The sequence below is a fragment of the Chiloscyllium plagiosum genome, unplaced genomic scaffold (genome assembly GCF_037043375.1).
Source record: "Chiloscyllium plagiosum isolate Xiang-an unplaced genomic scaffold, Cpla_swu_hap1 HiC_scaffold_18, whole genome shotgun sequence".
NCBI lineage: Eukaryota > Metazoa > Chordata > Chondrichthyes > Orectolobiformes > Hemiscylliidae > Chiloscyllium > Chiloscyllium plagiosum.
Window position 1 is genome coordinate 5,929,688 of NW_028270156.1, and position 22,668 is coordinate 5,952,355.

Consider the following 22,668-nt stretch of genomic DNA (forward strand, 5'->3'; position numbering starts at 1 on the left):
GAGTTAGAATTGTGTTACAATAGATTGCCAGTTCCAGGTAAACAATGAAACCATGTTTTGCAGCATTAACATCTTGACATTATCACAATGATAAGTGAATTACATATAGTTTAACAACCCCAACTGAGTTAGAATTGAAATGCTAAGTCCATGTATCACTTGTGGCTAAGTTGGTAGCACAATGCAAAAGTTGTGGGTTCAAGTCAAACTCAAGGACTTGAACACAAAATTCAAGGTTGACTCTCCAGTGGAGGAGTGTTGCACTGTTGGAGGTACTGGCTTTTTGTGAGATATGAAATTGAGGACAAGTCTTCTCTTTCAGATGGGCATAAACAATCACATGGCACAAGTCTGAAGGGTGTAGGAGTTCTTGCTTAAGTCCTGGGGTGATGTTTAACCTTGCATTGATATCATGAAAACCTATTTTCTATTCATTTTGGTATTACTATTGGTAGGGGTCTGCTACAGCGCATTTGCTGCATATTTCCTAATTACAACAGTGAGTACACTGTTTCAAACTGGTGAATTATCTCAATGTAAGATTCTATAAATCCAGAGGCGATCTAACATGAGCATCCTCTCTGAAACCAACTTGCCCAGTATTAAGGTGCTAATCACTCAAAGCCAGCTCCTTTGGCTAGGGTGTGTAGATTCTGATTAGATTAGATTATATTCCCTACAGTGTGCAAACAGGCCCTTCGGCCCAACAAGTCCACACTGACACTCCGAAGAGTAACCCACCCAGACCTATTTCCCTCTGACTAATGCGATTAATACTATAGGCAATTTAACATGGCCAATTCACCTGACCTGCACATCTTTGGACAGTGGAAGGAAACCGGAGCACCCGGAGGAAACCCATGCAGACTCGGGGAGAATGTGCAAACTCCACACAGTCGCCCGAGGCTGGAATTGAACCTGGGACCCTGTTTGACACCAGACTGTCAAAGCAACTACTCTACTTACAACTCTGATTTGGAAGGCTTGCAGAAAGACAAGAGAGACACTTTAGGCATACCCTCAAACCCTCTCTGAAGAGGTTAAATATTGCAGACAACACATGGGAGACCCAAGCTTGTGATTGATCAAACTGGAAAAGGCTACTTGGTGATAGCATCAAAAATATCAATACTTTGTTGGGAACAGTGCAGAGGTGATGTCAAGGCATTAGGTGGAGCATACAAACCTCCATATACCTTCAAGCACTACCTGCTCCAGCTATGGCATAGTCTGAAGATTGTGCATTGGGTTTATCAGAGCCAACTAACTTAGAACTGGTGGAGTTGGTAGTGGATTCAGTCTGGAAGCAAGACATCACCAGTCCCCAGGGGACTGCCTACAAGAAGTGAAGGATACTTCAGAAGTGGCTGTCCGGACTCTGCGAGATGCCTAGCAGTCCATGCAAACTGGAGCTTGCCAAAATGAGCTTGTTCATTGTTACCCCACCTTGAGGCTGAATCATTGTCAGGACCCCTCAGTGTGCTGGGTCAGATGGAAGATCCCTGAGAGTGTGAGGAAGGGAGGCTTCACTGTTGCTGCCTTGGAGTTTGTAACCCCAAAATGTCTGCTTGCCTCCCTCCAAATTCGGGGGAGCCTTTCCCTACAAGAAACAAGAACTGCAAGTCTCTCTGTCATGGCAAAGTGGGATTGCATTGTCCTGCAGCCCCAGCAGTGATGGGCGCAGGCGAGAGTGTGATCGGGAGGAAGGGGGAAAGTGGTCGGGGGCATTTTTGGGGCTGTGTCCTGGGTTGCCATGGAGAGTGATCATTTTCTGAATGGTCAGCGACGTGACGTGAGCGAAGGGGCGGGGCCAGGTTGTTTCTATTGAAGTCTGTCTGAATTCCTCCCTCCCCCCCCCCATCTCTGTCTCTGAACCCCCTCTCTCCCGGGACTCCCCACCCCACCTCTCCCACAGAGCAGGGAGGGGAGGGCAGTTATTCACACATGGCATCAGCTCAGTGAGCAGCGTTGCCCATCAGAGGGGAAGCCGGCTCTGCTGCTGACCATCAGCGAGCGGTTGGGGCTTTCAATTGTTTCTGGGACCAAGTGAGAGGTGGAAGGGAGGGTGCTGAAGATGCTTTAAATGAACGTGGGTGACTGACAGCATTGGCCGTCCAGGGTTTGCAAAGCAACCACGCTCCCTTCACGCCCCCTTCCACTGTTTTATTGATATTCACTCCAAAGAGAATCGCAGAGGGATTCGTGCTTTTTGAGGTTTCTCTGAGCACCAAATCTGTTGGTTTTGGATACTTTCTGATTGCATTAGAATGAGGGGTTGGGGGGGGGGGGGGGGGGGGGAGTGAGCCTAGCCTGCAGCTTTCACAGCCCTCCCTCTCGCTCTCTTGCTAAACTTGCAGCAGTCTGCGGACTGACAAAAGAAATCTCCGCTGCAAAGTGTTTCTTTATGTGAAGGCTGGGGGTTGGTGGTGTGTGTGTGTGTGAGAGAGAGAGAGAGAGAGGAGGCGGGTGGAGTTGATCATCACATTCAGATAGAGAGAGAGAGAGACTGTGTGAGACAGGCCCGGAGAGGGATGCTAGTCACATCAACGTGGCGGAAAACACTGCGGCTTATCCCCACACACCACCTTCTCCCGTTCGCTCTGGATACAATGGAGAAGATGCTGCTGCGCTGACAATGTAGCCGCGATTCTGCGCCCTGAACTCGCGATGGAAATTAGGCTGCCCTGCATCGAGCAGAGACCCTCAAGACTGAAACTGGGAGAGCATACCGCTTAAAAAAAAGGGGGAGGGCTGGGGGTTTGGGGGAGGCGGGTGGTGGTGGAGGAGGTGGTGAAGAGGAGGAGGGGAAAATGATTACAAGTTTGGGGAAAGTTAAATGTGTTCAACCCTGACTGTGATGGATAACAGCAGAAGCAAATTAAAGGCTGAGGTGCCGAATTGAAAGGGGCCCGTACACACACGCACACCCCCAGCCACGAACTGGCCGCTCTGTTTCCCCCAATTCTTTTGAAGAGGACTCTCGTTTTGGAGCTGATACCAGGGATTTGTTTCTTGACAATTTGGAAATGGAAACAAGATCAGAGGCGAGCCGGCAGCAGAGGAAGCCTCTCACTCACGGGCTGGAAGACCAGAAAAGGGTAAGTGCTTGGACACAGTGTGTCTTTTTGCAGGTTTCCACTTTCCCCGGGCACTGCAAGGCTGCAATGTGCTGACTGAAAGTTTTTTTCCCCCCTTACCATTTAAGCCAAAGTAACAAACAAGCATTTCAACTCGGGCACAGGATGGAAACAAAAGATTATCGCCTCGCACCCAGTTCTGGAACTGTCACTGTTTGTATGACGGCACTTTTATCATTATTTAACAGCGATGGCTAATTATTTGTTTGATCTTGGAGTTTTTTGGGGTGACAAACAGCATTGCTGGATTGCACAGTGGATGAAAACGGTGGGACGGACGATTCAGTGGTTCGTTAAATGCCATGCTGCCCATAAAATTAATAGGTGATTAGGGGATGTTGTGCATCTTGATAGCCTCATCTGCTGTTGGTACTGACTTGCACTCGAGATCTGTGGCTCTGTAACCTAAACCTAGTCAGGCTTCGGTGGCAGCTGTGATAACATCAATTGGTCACGCTTTAGTGATGTTCATTTTAACTTTACCCCAATTGTCACAGCAATTATTACATTTCATAAAGTTATACGCAGAATTATATTCAGTGACTTCGCTCTGCTCACAGTCGGCTGTAGTCCTTGCCCCCCATTTTTTCAGAAAGCTGCGAATGATTTACTCTACAACTCGCTGTCAAGCTGTTCCCCCCCCCCCCCCCCCAAAGAAGTTTACCTAGAATTTATAGTCTCATAATGATTTCGGATTTAACTTTGAAGGCTTTTTTATGAGTACTGTATTTTGCTAAGAACAAACTAATTGGTTGCTAAGGTGATGTGTCTTGATATTTGATTTGCTGTCATTGGTTTTTTTCATGTCTTGAAGGAATGTTGTGTTGGAACCATGAATTTAATAGTGATTTCATTGAAGAATGCTAATATACTCATCTCATTGAAGTTGTTTCAAACAAACAAATGCATCCTTGTTTTATTCAAATCTTAAAGCATGTTTAAATCAGTATTTATTGGCAGTTTTCCACACTTTTGGAATCAGCCAAGTATTGTTGAAATAACATGTAAGTGCAGAGTGCACTTAACTTTAAAAAAAACATTGCTTTGCGCAAGTGAGACCACACGGAGTACTGCGTGAAGTTTCGGTTTCCTTATCTGGGGAAGGACATACTTGGAGTACGGTAAATGTTCATCAGACTGATTCTGGCGATGAGCTGAAGAAGAATTCAAGGTGATCCAGTTGAAACACACAGAATTGTTACAAAATAGCGACTGAAATTGCTAGAGAAACTCGAGCAGGATCTATGGCAGGAAAAACAGAGTTAACATTTTGTCTGCCCTGTTTAGACTCAATGTTAACTTTCTCCCTTTTACAGATGCTGCCAGACCAGCTGAGTTTCTCCAGCACTTTGAGTTTTTATTTCAGATCTCTGTACAAAGGATTGTGAGAACTCAGAATTTTCCACCCGAGAGAACTGTGATGCTCAATTATTTAATATGTAGATTTTTATTTTTTGGATAATAAGATGATAAAGAGATATAAGGTAGGGGGTTAGGCTTGATATCAAATCAGCCATAATTTCACTGAATGGAGGAGCAGGCTGAGCTCTGAAAACTGTTACTCTGTCTTGGGAGACATGGGCTATAGGATTTTGTAAACAGAGTCAAAATGTTGCTGTAAGTGAATGATTTTGCTGTGACTGCTATTCAGTCAAAAGCATTAGTAAAGTTTTCAGTATGCATTTGATGCTGAGAGGTTCTGTTGTGTGCAGGTAGAATATACAAAAAGGCTGGGAAATTTTGCACAGCCAAGTGAAGCATTTGAAATATAGAAAATATGAACAGGAGTAAACCATACACTCCTTTGGGTACACTATTCAATATAGAATAGGATACAATCCCTACAGTGTGGAAGCAGGCTCTTCGGCCCAACAAGTTCACACTCACCCTCCGAAGAATAACCCACACAGACCCATTCCCCCTCATGAATGCACCCAACCTACACATCCCTGAACACTGTGGGCAATTTAGCACAGCCAATTCACCTGACCTGCACATCTTTGGACTGTGGGAGGAAACCCACGCAGACACTGGGTGTTTTGCGAACTCCACACAGACAGTCACCCGATGCTGGAATCGAACCTGGGTCCCTGGTGCTGTAAGGCAACCATGCTAAGCACTGAGCCATTATGCTGTCCCATATGATGGCTAATTATTGAACGCACTCCCCTCTTCTTGCTTTCTCCCCATGCCCTAACACCTTCTTGAAAACATTCAATATTTTGGCTTCAATCACTTCCTGTGTTAGAGAATTCCACGTGCTCACCACTTCGGTGAAGAAATTTCTCCTTATCTCAGTGCTAAACGGCCTAATTTGTATCGTTAGACCGTGAACCTGATTCCAGATTCCCTGGTCATCAAGGGCATCCTTCTTGCATTTATCCTGCCTAGTCCTGTTAGAATCTTACAGCTTCTATGTGATATCTCTCATTCTTTGAACTCATTCAAACTCAATTGAATATAACCCTAATGGATTCAGTCTGTTTGTACATCAAAGCTACCATTCCAAGAATCAGTCTAGTAGACCTTCGCTGCATCCCCCTCATAGCCAGAACATCCTCAGGCAAGGAGACCAAAACAACACACAGTACTCCAAGTGTGGTCTCAATAAGGCCCTATGTAACTGCAAGACATCCCTGCTCTTGTACTTGAATTTCCTCACTATGAAAACCATCATACCTTTTGCTTTTTTCACCACCTGCTGCATCTGAATGCTTTAAAACAACTTGAAACCAATGTTTGATTAGATTATGACTGAAGATATTTGTGAATTTGGTGAAATACAGAATCTTGTATTGAGCAAAGACAGTGCTGCATCGATATTAGGGCACAAGTTTATGTTGAGGATTCTGAGAAATTCTTGGTGACACTGGGAGATCTGGATTGTTGGCTATGTACTACCCTTAAGTAATGACGTAGAGATGCTGGTGTCGGATTGGGGTGGACAAAGTTAAAAATTACACAACACCAGGTTATAGTCCAACAGATTTATTTGGAAGCACTAGCTTTTGAAGTGCTGCTCCTTCATCAAGTAGCTGTGGAGTAGGATTATAAGGCACAGAATTCTGTGTTTTATGATCCTGCTCCACAGCTACCGGATGAAGGAGCAGCACTCCTAAAGCTAGTGCTTCCAAATAAACCTGTTGGTCTGTAACCTGGTGTTGTGTAATTTTTATTCTTAAATAGGTTAGAGAATAATTTTGGGATTAATTATGTTTGGTTTCCTCAACAGATGTTTATTGGTAACACAAATGGTAGCAAGGAAGTTTTCCTTAGCATGTTGCAAAACTATAAAGAGACAGTGATCAATTTTGTATTAGAGTATGCTCTGTTAATAAATATTCAATAATTATGGCATTTGCCTGGATTAAGAATCAACTGCAAGTAGCTAGATAGTGTAGTAAAATATTCTACTCTCTTAAGCAAAACCTTTGCATTTAAATTCTATTCTTAATTATTCCACTGGCTGGAACTTGGCTTGATGGGTATAATAGTGCAAAGAATAAACATATGCCTTTAATAAGAGTCTAGATTAGAGTAGTGCTGGAAAAGCACAGCAGGTCAGGCAGCATCTGAGGAGCAGGAATATCGACGTTTCGGGCAAAAGCACTTCATCAGGAATGATAAGTTGACTGATCAAATGGTGTTAACAATCATCCAGATCATCTCTTCATTGGATGGAAGAAGAAATATAACTGTGGTGGGCTAACTGTAGTTGAAACTGGAAAAGAAGATTGTCCATCATATTGGCATTTACTGCAGAAAAGCATTGGTGAAGATTTGTATTGTTATGGCATGATTTGAATTGGTACTGATTGGTAACAATGAATAGATAGGGATACATGTTTTTACTTTCTGATATTTTTCTCTTGTCTTAAGACAGAAGCACCCACACAAGTGCTTCTAGCAATGGTCAGAGGACATTATTCTGGCAAAAAAACATTGGGCAGTATCTTCATGCTTATTCAAATGCCTTTGGGTAGCTGTAGAAACTGTCATTTCTCATGAATCCCTAATGCATTCTTGCAATATTCCTTTTTCCCTTTGTGCCACTGGTGGCTTCTGTTCCTGGAGGAGAAAAAAAAATCTGCATTTACATTGTTTTATATGTGCACAAGCTTTTTTTAAAATCTTGAATATTTAATAGAACTACCACAGCTGAATCTGTCTTTGTGAATCGAAAGCTGAGCCTAGCTTACAGAAAGCATTAGATTTCAAGAAAGCTTCTGTTTCTGTTCCAGATCCAAGAAGTTTCAAACTGCCGTGTTTAGTCTATTCTTTTTAACGACACAGTTTTATTCCTTTTATTAATTGTGCACTGTGATAAATTTCACTCTAAATTGATATGTGCAATGTCAACAGTCTGTGCATATGAATATAGTCCAAGCCAATAAATATGGAAGTTTCTCACCACTGTATGACAGATTTAATGCGCAAATAAGTAAGCATACTGAGCACTGTTTGGAAGTGATATCTGAACTGATTAAGTTCGTCTTTGGAGTCTGTTGGTTTTATTGTAACATTAAGTGGGAAAAGTTTATTTTGGCTGAAACTAACATTGTGTTCAATTTTTGCTTCTGAACAGGTACTGAGATGTGTAAAAACAACAACAAAATAAATTTTCTTTTGCATAGTATCCCTCAAGATGAAAGGATATCCTAAATAATTTGCAATCTGTTAAATACTTTCTCTCAAGTATTATCACTGTTGCAAAGTAAGAAAGGTAACTGCCAGTTTTTGCACAGTAAGTTTGAATATTAAAAAAAATTCAAGAGTAGTTGGTTGAGGGATAAATATTGTCTGGGACACTGGGCAGAACTTCCCTGCTCTCCTTCAAAATAGTGCTATGGATCTTTTGTGTCCACCCTAGAGCAAAGATAAGGCTTCATGTTACTACCTCACCCCAAAAGTTGATACCTCCAGTCCTGCAGCATTACCTCAATACTGCACTGGAGAGTCAACCTTGATTTTGTGCTGAAGATTACAACTTGAATCCTCAACCTCCCAGCTCAGAGGCAGGTGGGCTCCCACTGAGCCATGGATGTTGCATCGGTATGTAATAATTAAACAGATGGTAACGTACCTTTATATTTGCATGTGAACAAGTCGTAATTTGTTCGAGACAGTAGTCGTAGCTGGGCATGCACATCCAGATTGCAAAATTGAGGGGTTTGAATCGTGACAAAGCTTTGTGTGTTTCTTGTGAAGTTGACTTGAAAGATGATGTGAAGTGCATTGCAGCAATAAAGCACATTTCTTGTGTTGTTTTTTGAGTTATCCACAAAACAAAATGTTGATTTAATCCTGAAAACATTTAAAACTCAAAACGCTATGCTGTCCCTCTTTCTGAAAATACCAGTTTGAAATTGGTTGCACAGGCAGTTAATAAGTGCTGTCAGCAAAGTTAGATCTATATAGATTAGTATTGCTACATTGTGTGTGTAAAATCTATCTCAAAATCAGTAGCCAGCAGGCTTTTGACTAACCAATCCATTTCTTAATTTGCAATTAGTCCTGACCAATATTTGTCAGTCAAATCTATAGATTGATGTGTGAAGATTTCTTTGTGAAAGTATTTTTCCTTAATTAATGTTATGGGTAGTTTAGCAAGTCTTGTTTAGAATTCTTCTAAAAATGTATTATTGTTAAATTGTTTTATAGTTTACATCCATCCAGATATGTTTTACAACCTTGTTAATGACACCCTCAATCGATTGCTCAGGATTGTTGTTTCAGATTAACAAGAAAATCTTGGAATGAAATATTCAAGGAGTTTAATCCTGTATTGTCAACCGATGCTATGGAAGAATCGTGATGTGCGAAATCTCTTGCCTGTCGCCCCTTTTTGTTGTAAAATCTTGCACAAGGCAATATACAAAGTGAAACTTTGAACTGAATGCTTCCTAGTAGCAGAGTAAAATTGACAGCCTTGATTTAATAAAAGGCTTATCTGTTTGAGTCCATTGCTGTGGACTTAGTTAATCGTTCCGTTTAATGTACTGGAGTTTGATATAATCATGACTGGATTATAGTTTCCTTATCTGTCGGTTGCTTTGTAGTGGATACATAAGAAGAAATTGCACCCAAAATACTTGTTGGCCTTGAATTACATGGGTTTCTTCATAGATTTCGGAACTACTTATCTGTTATTGAAATATTTTGATTTCAGAATTATAGTTGCTATTTGTTGCATTGTTTTCCACTTCAATATGCATTTTAGTTTGAAGGTAGACTTCTTTTGTTTTTTTTTTGGAGATAATAATTGCAAATAGGGTAGTTCTCCTACTCCAAGCTGATAGGCAGAAGGTGCACAGCAACAGTTTGGAGATAACACCTCCTTCAGATTGCTTGTATGCAGTGTTCTTCAGTAAAGCATCTCAACCTCAGCCTCTCCCCTTAGAAATGCACTTGGAACAGGGATTAGGGCATAGGGGAATTTTAACTGTACAACAGGCACACGGATAGGATAAATAGACAAAGTCTTTTCCCTGGGGCGGGGGAAGTTCAGAACTAGACGGCATAGGTTTAGGGTGAGAGGGGAAAGATATAAAAGAGACCTAAGGGGTAACTTTTTCATGCAGTGGGTGTTACGTGTATGGAATGAGCTGCCAGAGGAAGTGGTGGAGTCTGGTACAATTACAACATTTAAGAGGCATCTGGATGGGTATATGAATAGGAAGGATTTGGAGGGATATGGGCCGGGTGCTGGCAGGTGGAACTAGATTGGGTTGGGATATCTGGTCGGCATGGACGAGTTGGACCGAAAAGTCTGTTTCCACGCTGTGGATCTCTATGACTCTATATTGGGGCTAGTATGCATCTTTAGTGTATGTTAAAACGGCACTGTATCTTGTGCAAAACTCTGTGCTACCTTAACTGTGAAAATTTGGAGTGTGGCCTGTTATTTGGTTAGCTATTTTCAGTTTGTAAACTATAGTGAAAATGTCAAACAATTTGGTACTTTAGGAGTTTACTATGCAGGACTAAATGTTAGGAGCCAGTTATAATGTGTTTTGCTTTATGTGCAACATGCAAAGAATTGTTTCACTGAACTACTGAGGTTTAGAATTTACTTCATCTTTTCAAATAAAGCATTAATAAATCTGTAATATTTTGGTTCGGTGTGCAAGGAAGGTTAACTTTCAGCAAATGTGAGCTTACGGAGTTTGGCCTGTTGAGAACTGAATTTGCCCATTTTGCAGTGTGCAATGCATTATTGGTTTAATTGAAGGCAGTGAGTCAGAAGGAATGGAAAATTACATGCTGCTAAAGTTAATTTTTTTGACCATGTTTCAATTCCCAGTTTTAATTTACTTCAAACTGTAGCATTCTTATTGGAACATTAGTGTTGAACCAATTGCACTGACTGATAATTGCTTCCAGTTTGGGTTCCTTTTATCAGTTATCAGAATTAGTATTGGCTGTACTGTACATTTGATCTGTTGTGAAACACTAGTACAGGCAGTTGCAGAAAATGATAGCAATATTGCAACTCTCTTGTGATTAGATGTTACTGTGAATCGAAATTATGTTGCTGTGTGGCCTAAAAGCAATGTTTTTACTTCATGTATTTTGTATGAAAGATGTGGAAACAAACCAAATTGCTGATTATAAAGTGAAGTGTTCAGTTCTGTTTTCACACCTTTGTGTGTAAGAGGGTCTCATTCATCTCTGTTCACCTTTGACTCTTAAATCCATGATTCTTTACATCTATCTCTCGCAATTTGGAGAAAGAAAACAATTTTTGGTCTTGAATCATAAAGCCTGCTGGTTCATGGCTGTGGATTATCCCATTTCTGTAGATGGCAAGTTGCCAGAGAGACAGAAAAGGAATCCTTGCTAACGAACTGTACAGGAGCTGTTCAGTGATGTGCTTTTCCATTGATGACAGGTGGTTGGCCCTGGACAATGTTTTTTTTCGATTTTGCTTATTATCTTCCCACCCTCATCACCCCAGCCTCCCAAATCTTTGTGCATATCCTGATGATGGGTTGCGATTACCATCTGGATGTCTGTATATATGAGAGAACTGACCATGTGCTATCTGTCAAATCTCCACATATGCCATAACAGATTTTTATGCCTGGAGCGATTGGTACATATGTCAGAATGCAAATTTTTCAATACAGAGAAACTGCTCTAACTGGCTTCTCAAGTTGTTCATTTGTTTTAAAAATTAAATTGTGGATTTACCCTTCTTAAATATTTCTTTCTTTTAAAAATGTTATTTCTGCCTTCATTTGTCTCTCCAGAACTTGCTGTTTCCCAGGTCTCTCTTGGAAGAATTTCTCTAAGTACAGTTCCGCAGGTGTTAATTCTGAGTGAAGGTTTGGGATGAAACAGCGGCTTTAATGTGCTTGGATGTTAAATTGCACTGAACGTCATTTTATTCACAGTTAATGTACAATGCTGGTGGTGCTTGAGGAATGTATGTAACCAAGGCATCTTATTCTTATTGCAAATGACCGTGGCATACCAGTAGAGCCTTGTTTTAATGTTTTCATCTGGAAGGCAGCACCTTTTGGCAGTGCAGCATTCTTTCATTGCCTGACTGAAACATCGACCCTGATAAAGATCTATACTCTCTGGATCTACCTCCACTTCATGGGCTTCACTGGTTCAGGAAGGTGGCTCAACGCTCTTGTCTTGAGGATAATTAGGAATGGGTAACAAATGCTGGCCCAATGATGCCTGCATGTAAGAATAACAAAAATAAAGTTCCAAAGTGATGTTTGAAAGCACAGCTTTCTGACTTCAAGATTTGTGCATTGTTGCTGAGGTGTGCAAGCTGATTTTATTCCAAGTGAACAATGTCCAAATGACAAAAACAGAAGTTGCTGGAAAAGCTCAGCAGGTCTGGCAGTATCTGTGGATAGAAATCAAAGTTAATATTTCAGGTCTGGTAACCCTACCTTAGAACTGATGGTAGTTAGGAAAATGTTGGTTTAAATGCAGAAGATAGGATGGGGGGGAAGGCTAAAGAGTAAATGATAGATAGGGTTGAGCTCAAAGAGGGAGAACAGTTGGACAGACAAAGGAGTCGATAATGATCCAAGTGAGACTGGACAGTGAGCAATTTGAACATAAGGATCACAACCAACGTCAATCCTGCCTGCACCCAGTCAGTACATGAAGGTGAATGGAAGTAAAAACTTGTATTAATGCAGCACCTTTAACGTAGTACTGTTTGTATTGCAGTCACAATAAGGGAATACCAAGCTTGAATAAACAGCAATGGGATAATGGTCATGAGTGGTGGTAGATTTTCAGATACCAGCTCACTTTGGGTGGTATTGATTGTGGTTGTGTTCAGTGGAATGCCTCAGGTTTTCTGCCACCAACCCTTATCTTTATTAACCTAAGTTATTGATATCAAGTGATGAAGGCTGCCTGCACAATATCTTTAGTAGACGAGTGGTATAGTCTTGATAAACATGCTGGTGAAGTGGGAGATGGCACAGGGCAGGATGACACTTGGCACGCAGACACACAAGATGGTGCTGAGCCATCAGTTGGCCACTTGGCACATGAGATGACCGCCGGACCACAATATGGGGAGAGACAGCAGACCGAATACAAACACTGCCTGGGACCACCACAATGCCAGCACAATGCACTCACAACCCAGTTGATTAGTTTAAGGTGGGTGGGGGAGAGAATACACATGAATAATATTACACTGCCCATTGAAGTGTCTGGGTCCAGCCAACACCTCTTATAGAAATGCTAACACTTTGATCCGGACTCAATACAGAGTGCTCATAGCCAGGGCTGCAGTAACCGTCCTTCTCAGGAAGAGTGATTACTACAGCAATGGACTTCCATGCAGTCATTGAAACTGACAATGTCTGCATTGAAACTAACACCAACCGCGCTGAAATTAACAAAGGCTGCGCTGGAACTGACAATGACTGTATCGAAACTGTCAACGATTCTGCAATGATTACCATAAACAAACCATGTTACAAAGACAATAACCTCATCACTGACCTATTGTATCACAAGGTGTATAAAGGTATCTTGACATGTGCTCTGGATCGTGAGAAGAATTGCAGCTGACCACTGTGCTGTTGATGTCTCTTTCTTCCCAGAGCTCCGGTATTTACTTGTACAATAAACTCTGTCATCGAACCCAGACTCTGACCCTGAGATTGGTGATTTTCCCCATAGCACTGGTTTGTTACATAATAGTTAATAGTTATGTTACATGGGATTCCCTTGTGAGACCTCAGGCTATTCTTAAGTGTAGTGTACTTTCTGTGCAAGCTAAGTTGCCATAGTCCAACTGGATCAAAGGGCTACTGTCCCCATAACTCTTTAACCTTATTATTAATTAAATCAATTGTCTATCTCCTCTTTAAATTTACTCAGTATCCCTTTTATTCATCTTTTGGGCTAGTGAATTCTACAGAAATTGCTGGAGAAACTCAGCAGGTCTGACAGCATCTGTGAGAGCATCTACAACCCTTTTAGTGAAATAAATTTCTCCTCATCGCTGTTTTAAATCACCAGTACTTATGCTAAAAGTATGACCTCTTGTTCCAATTGCCCCAACCTTTCTGTGTCTACTATGTGTATCCCTATTAGCAACTTATATTATGACCTGTTTAATAGCAGTCCTTACTGTTCTGTGCTTGGAATCTGTATATTGCTATGCATTTTGGAAATTTACTTTGATCAACTGCAGTTAATATAGCAGGGATCAGGTTAAAAATCTTACTGTAGTATCTTTATCTAATGTGCTTCTCCATTGATGGACTGGTGTGTTTATTCATTTGTAGTCGATAAACAATAGCTTTGCATCAAGATCTTATGCAAATAGTAAAAGAGACAACTGAAATGTTCCTGTGTTCATTTGAAATTTTAGACTATTTCAATTTTTGTTCAATGGCTTAGTGGAATTGTGTAGTAATTGTACGGTTCTGATCTTTTGAAGGCTACAAAGTGTTTATTTGGTTAGGGGGTTCTGCTGAATTTCTCTCATTTGTTTGTTTATAGGATGTGGATTTCACTGGCAGCCCAGTGTTAGAAGCATAGAGATGTACAGCACAGAAACAGACACTTCAGTCCAAATCGTCCATGCCAACCAGATATCCTGAATAATTCTAGTCCTATTTTCCAGCATTTGGCCCATATCCCTTTAAACCCTTCCTATTCATAAACCCATCCAGATGCCTTTTAAATGCTGTAATTGTACCAGCCTTCATTACTTCCTCTGGCAGCTCATTCCATACATGTACCACCCTCTGCATGAAAAGGTTACCCCTTAGGTCTCTTTTAAATCTTTTCCTTCTCATCGTAAAACCTATGCCCTGTAGTTTTAGACTCCCCCACCTCAGGGAAAAGACCAAGTCCTTCACAATTTTATAAACCTCGATACGTTCACCCCTCAGCCTCCGGCTCTCTAAGGAAAAATCCCCAGCCCATTCAGCCTCTCTGTATACTTCAAACCCTGCAACCTCTTTTGCAATCCATAATTGCCATTGAACTGGGTGGCACGGTGGCTCAGTGGTTTGCACTGCTGCCTCACAGCGTCAGGAACCCGGATTCACTTCCTGCCTTGGGCAACTGTGTGGAGTTTGCACATTCTGCCCATGTCTGCGTGAGTTTCCTCTGGGTGCTCCAGTTTCCTCCCACAGTCCAAAGAAGTGCAGGTTAGGTGAATTGGCCATGCTAAATTGCCCGTAGTGTTAGGCGAAGGGGTAAATGTAGGAGAATGGGTCTGGGTGGGTTGCTCTTCGGAGGATCAGTGTGGACTTTTTGGGCTGCAGGGCCTGTTTCCACACTAAGTAATCTAATCTAATGAAAAAGAAAACTGAGTGATTTGCAATACCATTTCAGAGAGCAATTAACCACATTGCTGTGTGAAAAGAAAATGTTGAAAATTGCCGTGTGTCAGGCAGCATCCATGGAGAGAAAGCGAGCTAACCTTTCGAGTCTAAATGACTCTCTTCATCAGAGCTGACATGAAGTGTGAAGGGGGCAGTACAGATTCCAGTCTCTGCAGTAATTTGTTCTCACATTGCTGTGTATTTTGAGTCACATTGGGCCACACCAGGTGAGGATGGCAGATTGGAGATAGTGAGAACTGTAATTGCTGGAGAGGTAGAGTGAATAAAGAGTGGAGCTGGAAAAAGAACAGCAGGTCAGGCAGCATCAGAGGAGAAGGGGAATTGACGTTTCACTTTCGAAACTTTAATGAGGACAAAGCTTTCCTTGCTGAATAGATATTAGTGAACCACGTAGATTTCCATAGCAATTGATGATATTGTTATGGTCTAGATTACACACTGTATTTAGATTACATTACAGTGTGGAAACAGTCCCTTCGGCCCAACAAGTCCACACCGACCTGCCGAAGCGCAACCCACCCATACCCCTACATTTACCCCTTACCTAACACTACGGGCAATTTAGTATGGCCAATTCACCTGACCCTGCACATCTTTGGACTGTGGGAGGAAACCGGAGCACCCGGAGGGTGCTCACGCAGACACGGGGAGAATGTGTAAACTCCACACAGTCAGTCGCCTGAGGCAGGAATTGAACCCCAGTCTCTGGCGCTGTGAGGCAGCAGTGCTAACCACTGTGCCACCGTGCCGCCCACATTCAGTGCCGCATTCAGTTCCAAATAGTCTATGAATTGAATTTAAATTCCTCCAGATGCCACAGTAAGATTTTGTTTGGATTCTAGAGTTTTGGCATCTGGGTTACTAGCCCAAAGTCATTAACACAATGCCACCATCTCCCATTACAACTAACTGCCTAATTATGGCTACCCAATTTCCATCACATGGATCTGGAGAATGAATTGTAAATTTCTCACATAAATCAGCTTTGTGTGTTGTTTAGGAGTCAGAATTACTTCTCTCACCATCTCTCTCAGCCTCTTTGGCTGTCACCATGTATATGGGGAGGTAATGGCCTAGCGGAATTGTTATTAAATTGTTAATCCAGAAACTCAGCTAATGTCCTGCGTTCAAATCCTGCCATGGCAGATGGTGGAATTTGAACTCGATAAAGAATCTGGAATGAAGGGTCTATTGATTATCATGAAGCCATTGTCAGAAGTAGGGATGAGCTAGACAGAGATGCCCACATCCTGTGAATGAGTAGAAAGGAAATATGAGAAATACCAGAAGATTTTGAAATCAAGTCTGTTTTGACATCTGCATTCTAAGATTTATGTCAATGCAGATCTCAATATAGATTTCCACCTATATTTTATTCAGCGGATTCTAGCATTACAATACTGCAATGATTTATCTTCCAATTAAGGCTGTGTACAATTTTAACAGAAAGAAAACTGTTTCCTCCAAATGCTGGCTTGTTTTGGCCCCTGGAAATGGGGTATGGAAGTGTACTACTGTTCCAGTAATTCAGAGAACTTGACCAGCCGTGCAGTGAAAGTGTACTTAAACCTGCTTCAAAATGTGAAACTTGATTTTAAAAATGAATGAATTAACAAATAAACATGAGCAGCTGTTAAAACATTACCACCAACTTTGATTGTCATAAAAATGTTTATCACTCAGGCTTATATGTGACTTCAGACTCACACCAGTGTAATTGAACTATAACTGCTCTATGAAGTCTCCTGCTAAGTTACTCTGTTCCATCAACTGCTATATAATGTGGTTCAATAAGAAGGCCCACCATCACTTTCTCTTGTCGGCTGGGGTGGTGTAGGAGGTGAGGAGGAGGGGGATGGGCAAATCACAGTCTTAATCAGTGATGCCACATCCAGAGATGAATGAAAGCAGTTCTGTGGTGGTCTGAGATGTTAATTGGTTCAACCACCCAGGAGCCCATCATTGTAAACCTAAACATCTTGGAAGGTTGACAACAGTTCTCATTCCTGAAGAAGGGCCTGTGCCCGAAACGTCGAATCTCCTGTTCCCTGGATGCTGCCTGACCTGCTGTGCTGTTCCAGCAATAAAGTTTCAACTTTGATCTCCAGCATCTGCAGACCTCACTTTCTCCCCAACTGACAACAGTTGTACCTCGTACATTTTTCTGGATGCAGATATCTGAAATGACGCATTGAAGGTTACTCCTGATGAGTTCATTTGAGTTTGCAGATAGCCACTTTAATCTATTGAATTTAGAAGATTTTTCATGTATTTGAATTGTATCTTTTAAACTTGGCAATCATTAGTCTTTTTTGTGCTGTTTTATGTAATGTATGGATCACAGAGAAAAAGCTATTCAGCCCTTTTGCACTGTGTTGGTATTTATGCTTAACACGAACGTCTTCATTCGTGTGGCTCATGGAATCATAGAATTATACAATACAGCAGAGGCCCTTTGGCCCATCGAGTCTCTGCCACCGAAAATACACTTACCTACACTCAGCCCATTTATCCACACTAGTCCCGTAGCCTTGAATGTTATGGCACTTCAGTCCTCATCTTGGCGTAACATGGTGGCTCAGTGGTGTGCACTGTTATCAAGGCGCCAGGGACTTGGGTTTGATTTCAGCTTGGGTGACTGTATGGGCAAAATCAGAAGTCACATGACACCAGGTGATACTGCAACAAGTTTATTTGAAATCACAAGCTTTTGGAACATTGCCCCTTCATCAGGAGAAGTGAAGAGAAGCACTTAGGTACGGAATTTATAGTCAGAGAGATCAAAAGATCGTACAAATGGTGTGAGTGGAGTGCCGACAGGCTGGATATCAAGTCTCTGCAGGTGATCAGAAGTGTCAGGCTGTGTGAGTAAAGTGTCAACAGCTGAACAGCAAGTGAAGAGATGACCTATTATGTGATTAATTGAGGCAGGAAGATAATTACAAAAAATGTAAAAGAAAGATGGTGCTGGAGCAAACCAAATGGCTGGAATAATATGGTAGATATAAGAGTTGCATGCCGTGGGTCTAACTAAAGTAACAAGTAATCCAAAACTGAACAGACTAGTTAAGGCAGAGAGATCATAACAAATTGTCAAGGTGATGGTGTCAAAGCAGGATCAGGAAGGAAGATTTTACAGAGACAGAACATTATGGTGGGGCTACATGTCCCACAATCATGATTGAGACCGTCTTCATGGATATAGAACTTGACTATTAGTTTCTGCTTGGTGATTCTGTGTTGTTGTGTATTTCAAAGTCTTGAAGAATGTTTACCCAAAAATTGGAGGTTGAATGTTCTTGACCACTGAAGTGTTCCCTGACTGGGAGGGAACATTCCTGTCTGGTGATTGTTGCGAGATGTCCATTCATCCGTTGTCGAACTGTCGGCATGGCCTCGCCAATTTATTATGCCTCTGGGCATCCTTGCCTGCAGTGTATGAGGTAGATGAGATTGTTCGAGTTACATGCGTATCTGCCATGTACGTGGTGTGTGGTGTTCCAACGTGTGACGGTAGTATCCATGATGATGACATCTGATGTTGTGTTTGTGTGGTGTTTGCATGCTCTTTTCTTTTCTGTGTGTGTTTCTGCTGGGTGCTCCAGATTCCTCCCACAGTCCAAAGATGTACAGGTTAGGTGGATTGGCCATGCTAAAGATTGTCTGTAGTGTTCAGAGATGGGTAGGATTAGCCATGGCAAATATGGGGGCTGAGACTGGGTGGGATGCTCTTAAGAGATTTAGTACAGACTCGATAGTCCAAATTGCCACCTCCTGCATGTAGGGATTGTAACTAATTCTTAAAGGTTGAATTTCTGCCACAACTACCAAGACCAGTTGGAAGGCCAGTTTCAATTTCAGGGTGGCACAGTGGCTCAGTGGTTAGCACTGCTGCCTCAGATTGCCAGGGACCTGAGTTAGATTCCTGCCTCGGGTGAGTGTCTGTGTGGAGTTTGCACATTCTCCCTGTGTCTGCGTGAGTTTCCTCCAGGTGCTCTAGTTTCCTCCCACAGTCCAAAGGTGTTCAGGTTAGGTGAGTTGGCAGAGTTAAATTGCCCATAGTGTTCAGGGATGTGTAGGTTAGAGGCATTAGGCTGGGTTAAATGTGGAGAATAGGTCTGGGTGGGTTACTCTTCAGAGACTCGGTGTAATCTTGTTGGGCTGAAGGGCCTGTTTCCACACTGTAGGATTTCTATGATTCATTACAAAGAATCTGGCAAACATAGACTGGGGGTTGTTATGGGCAGGTAAGTCTACATTTGGAAAGTGGGAGTATTTTAAAAGTAGTGAGAATTCAGGACCAGCATGATCCTCTAAGAATGAAGGGCAAAGACAGCAAGTCCAGGGAACCTTGGACGTCAAGAGATATTGAGAATTTGCCAAAGAAAAAATATATTGATGAGAGTGGTGCAGTTGATGTAGTTCACATGGACTTCAGTAAGGCTTTGACAAGGTCCAACATGGAAGACTGGTCCTGCAGTTAGGAGCCCATGGGATCCAAGGCAAGTTTGCAAACTGGATATGTCAGTACAGCACATTAAAAATAGGGGAGGCTTGTCAACAGCAGAGAGTGTAAGGAATTACCTGCCAAATATGTTTTGTGGCTCCTTTTTAACCCTCCTAATTTCTTTTTAAGCAAGATCATGAAAATCCCAAGACTTTTTATAAGTATATTAAGAGTAAGAGGATTATCAGGAAAAGAGTGGGGCCTATTATAGATTAAAGGAGCAACCTGTGTCTGGAGCCAATGGATGTGGATGAGGTCTTAAATAAATACTTCTCATCTGTATCCACGGAGGGGGTTTAACTATCTTATACATTTTAAGACCTCCAGCAATTCCTCTTCTGTAATTTGAAGGGTGATCGATATAGGACAGATGTCAGAGATAGGTTCTTTCTTCAGAGAGTAAGATGGCGTGGAATGACCTGCCTGCAACAGTAGTAGACTCGCCAACTTTAAGGGTATTTAAATAGTCATTGGATAAACGTATAGCTGATAATGGAATAGTGTAGGATTGATGAGCTTCAGATTGGTTTCACAGATCGGCGCAACATTGACGGCCGAAAGCTGTAATGTTCAATGTTCTGTGGTATTAGAGTGGAACCAGTCAGGGTATGAGAAACCTGGCTGTCAGTGGTATTTTCCTCTGAGAGGCCATCACTCACTGTAGCATCCAAAATGACATACTTTTTTGAGATGGGGATAGCCACAGGAGACTCCTGCATTACATGCCTATATCTGAACCCATCTACCTAACTGTATCTGTGATTTTTCTGTCTTATTGAAACTGCCATCCATCACACCGCTTGTCTTCCGTAAATTCGTCTTTGCCTCTAACTGCTAGTCCAACTGATCCATGTGATCTGATCAGATTATCTTCTAAACAAACTTTCTGTAGACATAATGTCTAGGAACTTGGAAATGCTCCCTGATCTCCCACAAGAAGAACACATCACTACTAGAGGTCATCCCTGCCCCTTTAACAATGTACAGAGCCAGAAATACCTAAAAACAAGCACAATATACTTTGCTCAAAAATTCAGCGATACTTTGCTGGCCACAGGTAAAGTGATAGATGACAAGAGGATACTTAATGTGGTTCCTTTCTTCAAGATGGGCAGCAGGGATAAGCCAGGTAATTAGAGACCAGTTAGTGGTTGGGATATTATTGGAAAAGATTCTGAGGGAACAGGATTAATCAACCCTTGGAAAGGTAGGGTTGACCAAGCATGGTCAACATGGATTTGTTAGAGGGAAGTCCTGTTTGACTAATTTAATTAAGTCTTTTGAAAAGGTGCCTAAATATATTGATGAGGGTGGTGCAGTTGATGTGGTTTACATGGACTTCAGTAAGGCTTTGACAAGGTCCTACATGGAAGACTGGTTCAAAAGTTAAGAGCCCATGGGATCCAAGGCAAGTTCGCAAACTGGATCCAAAGTTGGCTTACAAAAAGGAGGCAAAGTTTGATGGTGGAGGGTTGTTTTTGTGATTGAAAGCCTGTGACTAGTGGTGTAATTCAGGCATCAGTGCTGGACACTCGTTGTTTATTATGTACATTAACGATTTGGATGTGTTTAGGGCAGAATTGGAGTACTGTGTACAGTTCTGGTCATTACGCTATCAGAAGGACAAGGACTGGAGAGGATGCAGAGGAGATTCACCAGTATGTTGTCTGGGATGGAAACTCTCAGTTATGAGGAGAGACTGGATAGAGGATTTGATTGAGGTAAACAAAATTATGAGAGCCTTGGATTCTGGTCTTGCCCGCAAGAGGCACAAGTTCCTATACATCTGGAACATTTCTGAAAAGTAATTCTGATGTACTGTGAATCTGCTAAATGGTTATACCAGCAAGAGAACTCCTGTTGTACAGTCCATTTTTGTTCCATTATTCCCCAACATTGAGCTCTTCAATCTAGAATTAAAGGTGACTGCTTAAAAATGAGGAGTCACCCATTTAAAGCAAAGATGAGGAGAAATATTTTCTTGCAGTAGGTCATGAGTCTTTTGAACTCTCTTCCTCAAAAGACAGTTGAAGCACAGTCCTTGATTATTTTTCAGATCAGCAGTCAGGTGGGTGAATCGAGGTTATTGGGGTCGTTGGGAATATGGAGTTATCGGATCACGATCCTAATGAATGATGAAGCAGACTCAAAGAGCTGAGTGGCTTACTCCTGCTCAGAATTCATATGTAATCTATTAATGTCAGTCGTGTAAATTCATCTTTGAAAAATATACTGTCAAGGGGAAGCTTTTGAAGTGCACTGTTCCCTGTTTGTTAAATTGAAAAGACCAGTTTAAGATGCTGGACTTCTTCAGTCTCCATAAGTTAGAAGCAACATTGCGATGACTTCAGTCCTGAACAACTATCAGAATGAAATGTTTTAGTGGTGATTAGTTACGTGTAATGTGAAAGCTGGTTTGTGTCAAGTCTCTTGGTTTGGATGTGAAATAATATTAATACCATGCTGAAGTATAATAATTGCAGTAACAGGACACAGGAAGTGGTTTCAGGTTCACAGTATAGATCCTCACTCTTAGTAGCCATTAAAGTTGTTTTGGGTTCCACATAGGAACAATGAAATGTCATATTCACAAGGACAAAGCTGGAATGTGATACATGAGGCTGACGAGCTAAATGTAAAATAAATGGTTGAGATGACTGCTATATCCTGGTGATGCTGAAAAGCATTAGCGTGACAAAGGAAAACCTCTTTAATGTTTGTGAAAAGCAGATGCCATTACAATTTTTAAAATATAAATTGTGATAGCTTTAAGAGTTAGTATTTCGTGATTTCACAGGCACAGTTCTGCCACCTGAAATCTTAGAAAAATGTAAGGTTTGGTTTTGACCAATCATAGTGTTTTCAACAAGATATAAAATAATAAATTTTGAATGCATAAAATCAATGACCAGTGCAAAATGTTTCATTAATTTGTTCTTAAAATGCTGTCTGCCTTCAAAGCAGCAGCAATAATCTTGGATGGTTGTAGTTTGAGGAAATAATATATAAAATGATTTTTGAAAAATCAATAAAACCGAAGACAGGTTGTCTCTGCATAACCATGCATAAAATATTAATGAATTATAGCATCCTGCTGGAGAACATTCTGCAGTATTTTGACTGGAAGGTTAAGAAGCAGTCACTTTGCTTAAAAAATAGTGATTCCCTTTTA

At 41.5% G+C, this 22,668-nt stretch overlaps 1 protein-coding gene across 1 annotated transcript in view; it reads left to right on the plus strand.

The window, feature by feature from the left end:
* The first annotated feature begins 2,874 nt into the window (after positions 1 to 2,874).
* The window catches only part of nav2a (neuron navigator 2a), a 1,144,654-nt gene continuing 1,124,860 nt past the window's right edge, over positions 2,875 to 22,668 (plus strand). Inside the window, exon 1 of the mRNA XM_087996268.1 lies at positions 2,875 to 3,098. Coding sequence (XP_087852394.1) covers positions 3,027 to 3,098 — 72 coding nt within the window. The 5' untranslated portion in view covers positions 2,875 to 3,026. The remainder of the gene's footprint in view (positions 3,099 to 22,668) is intronic.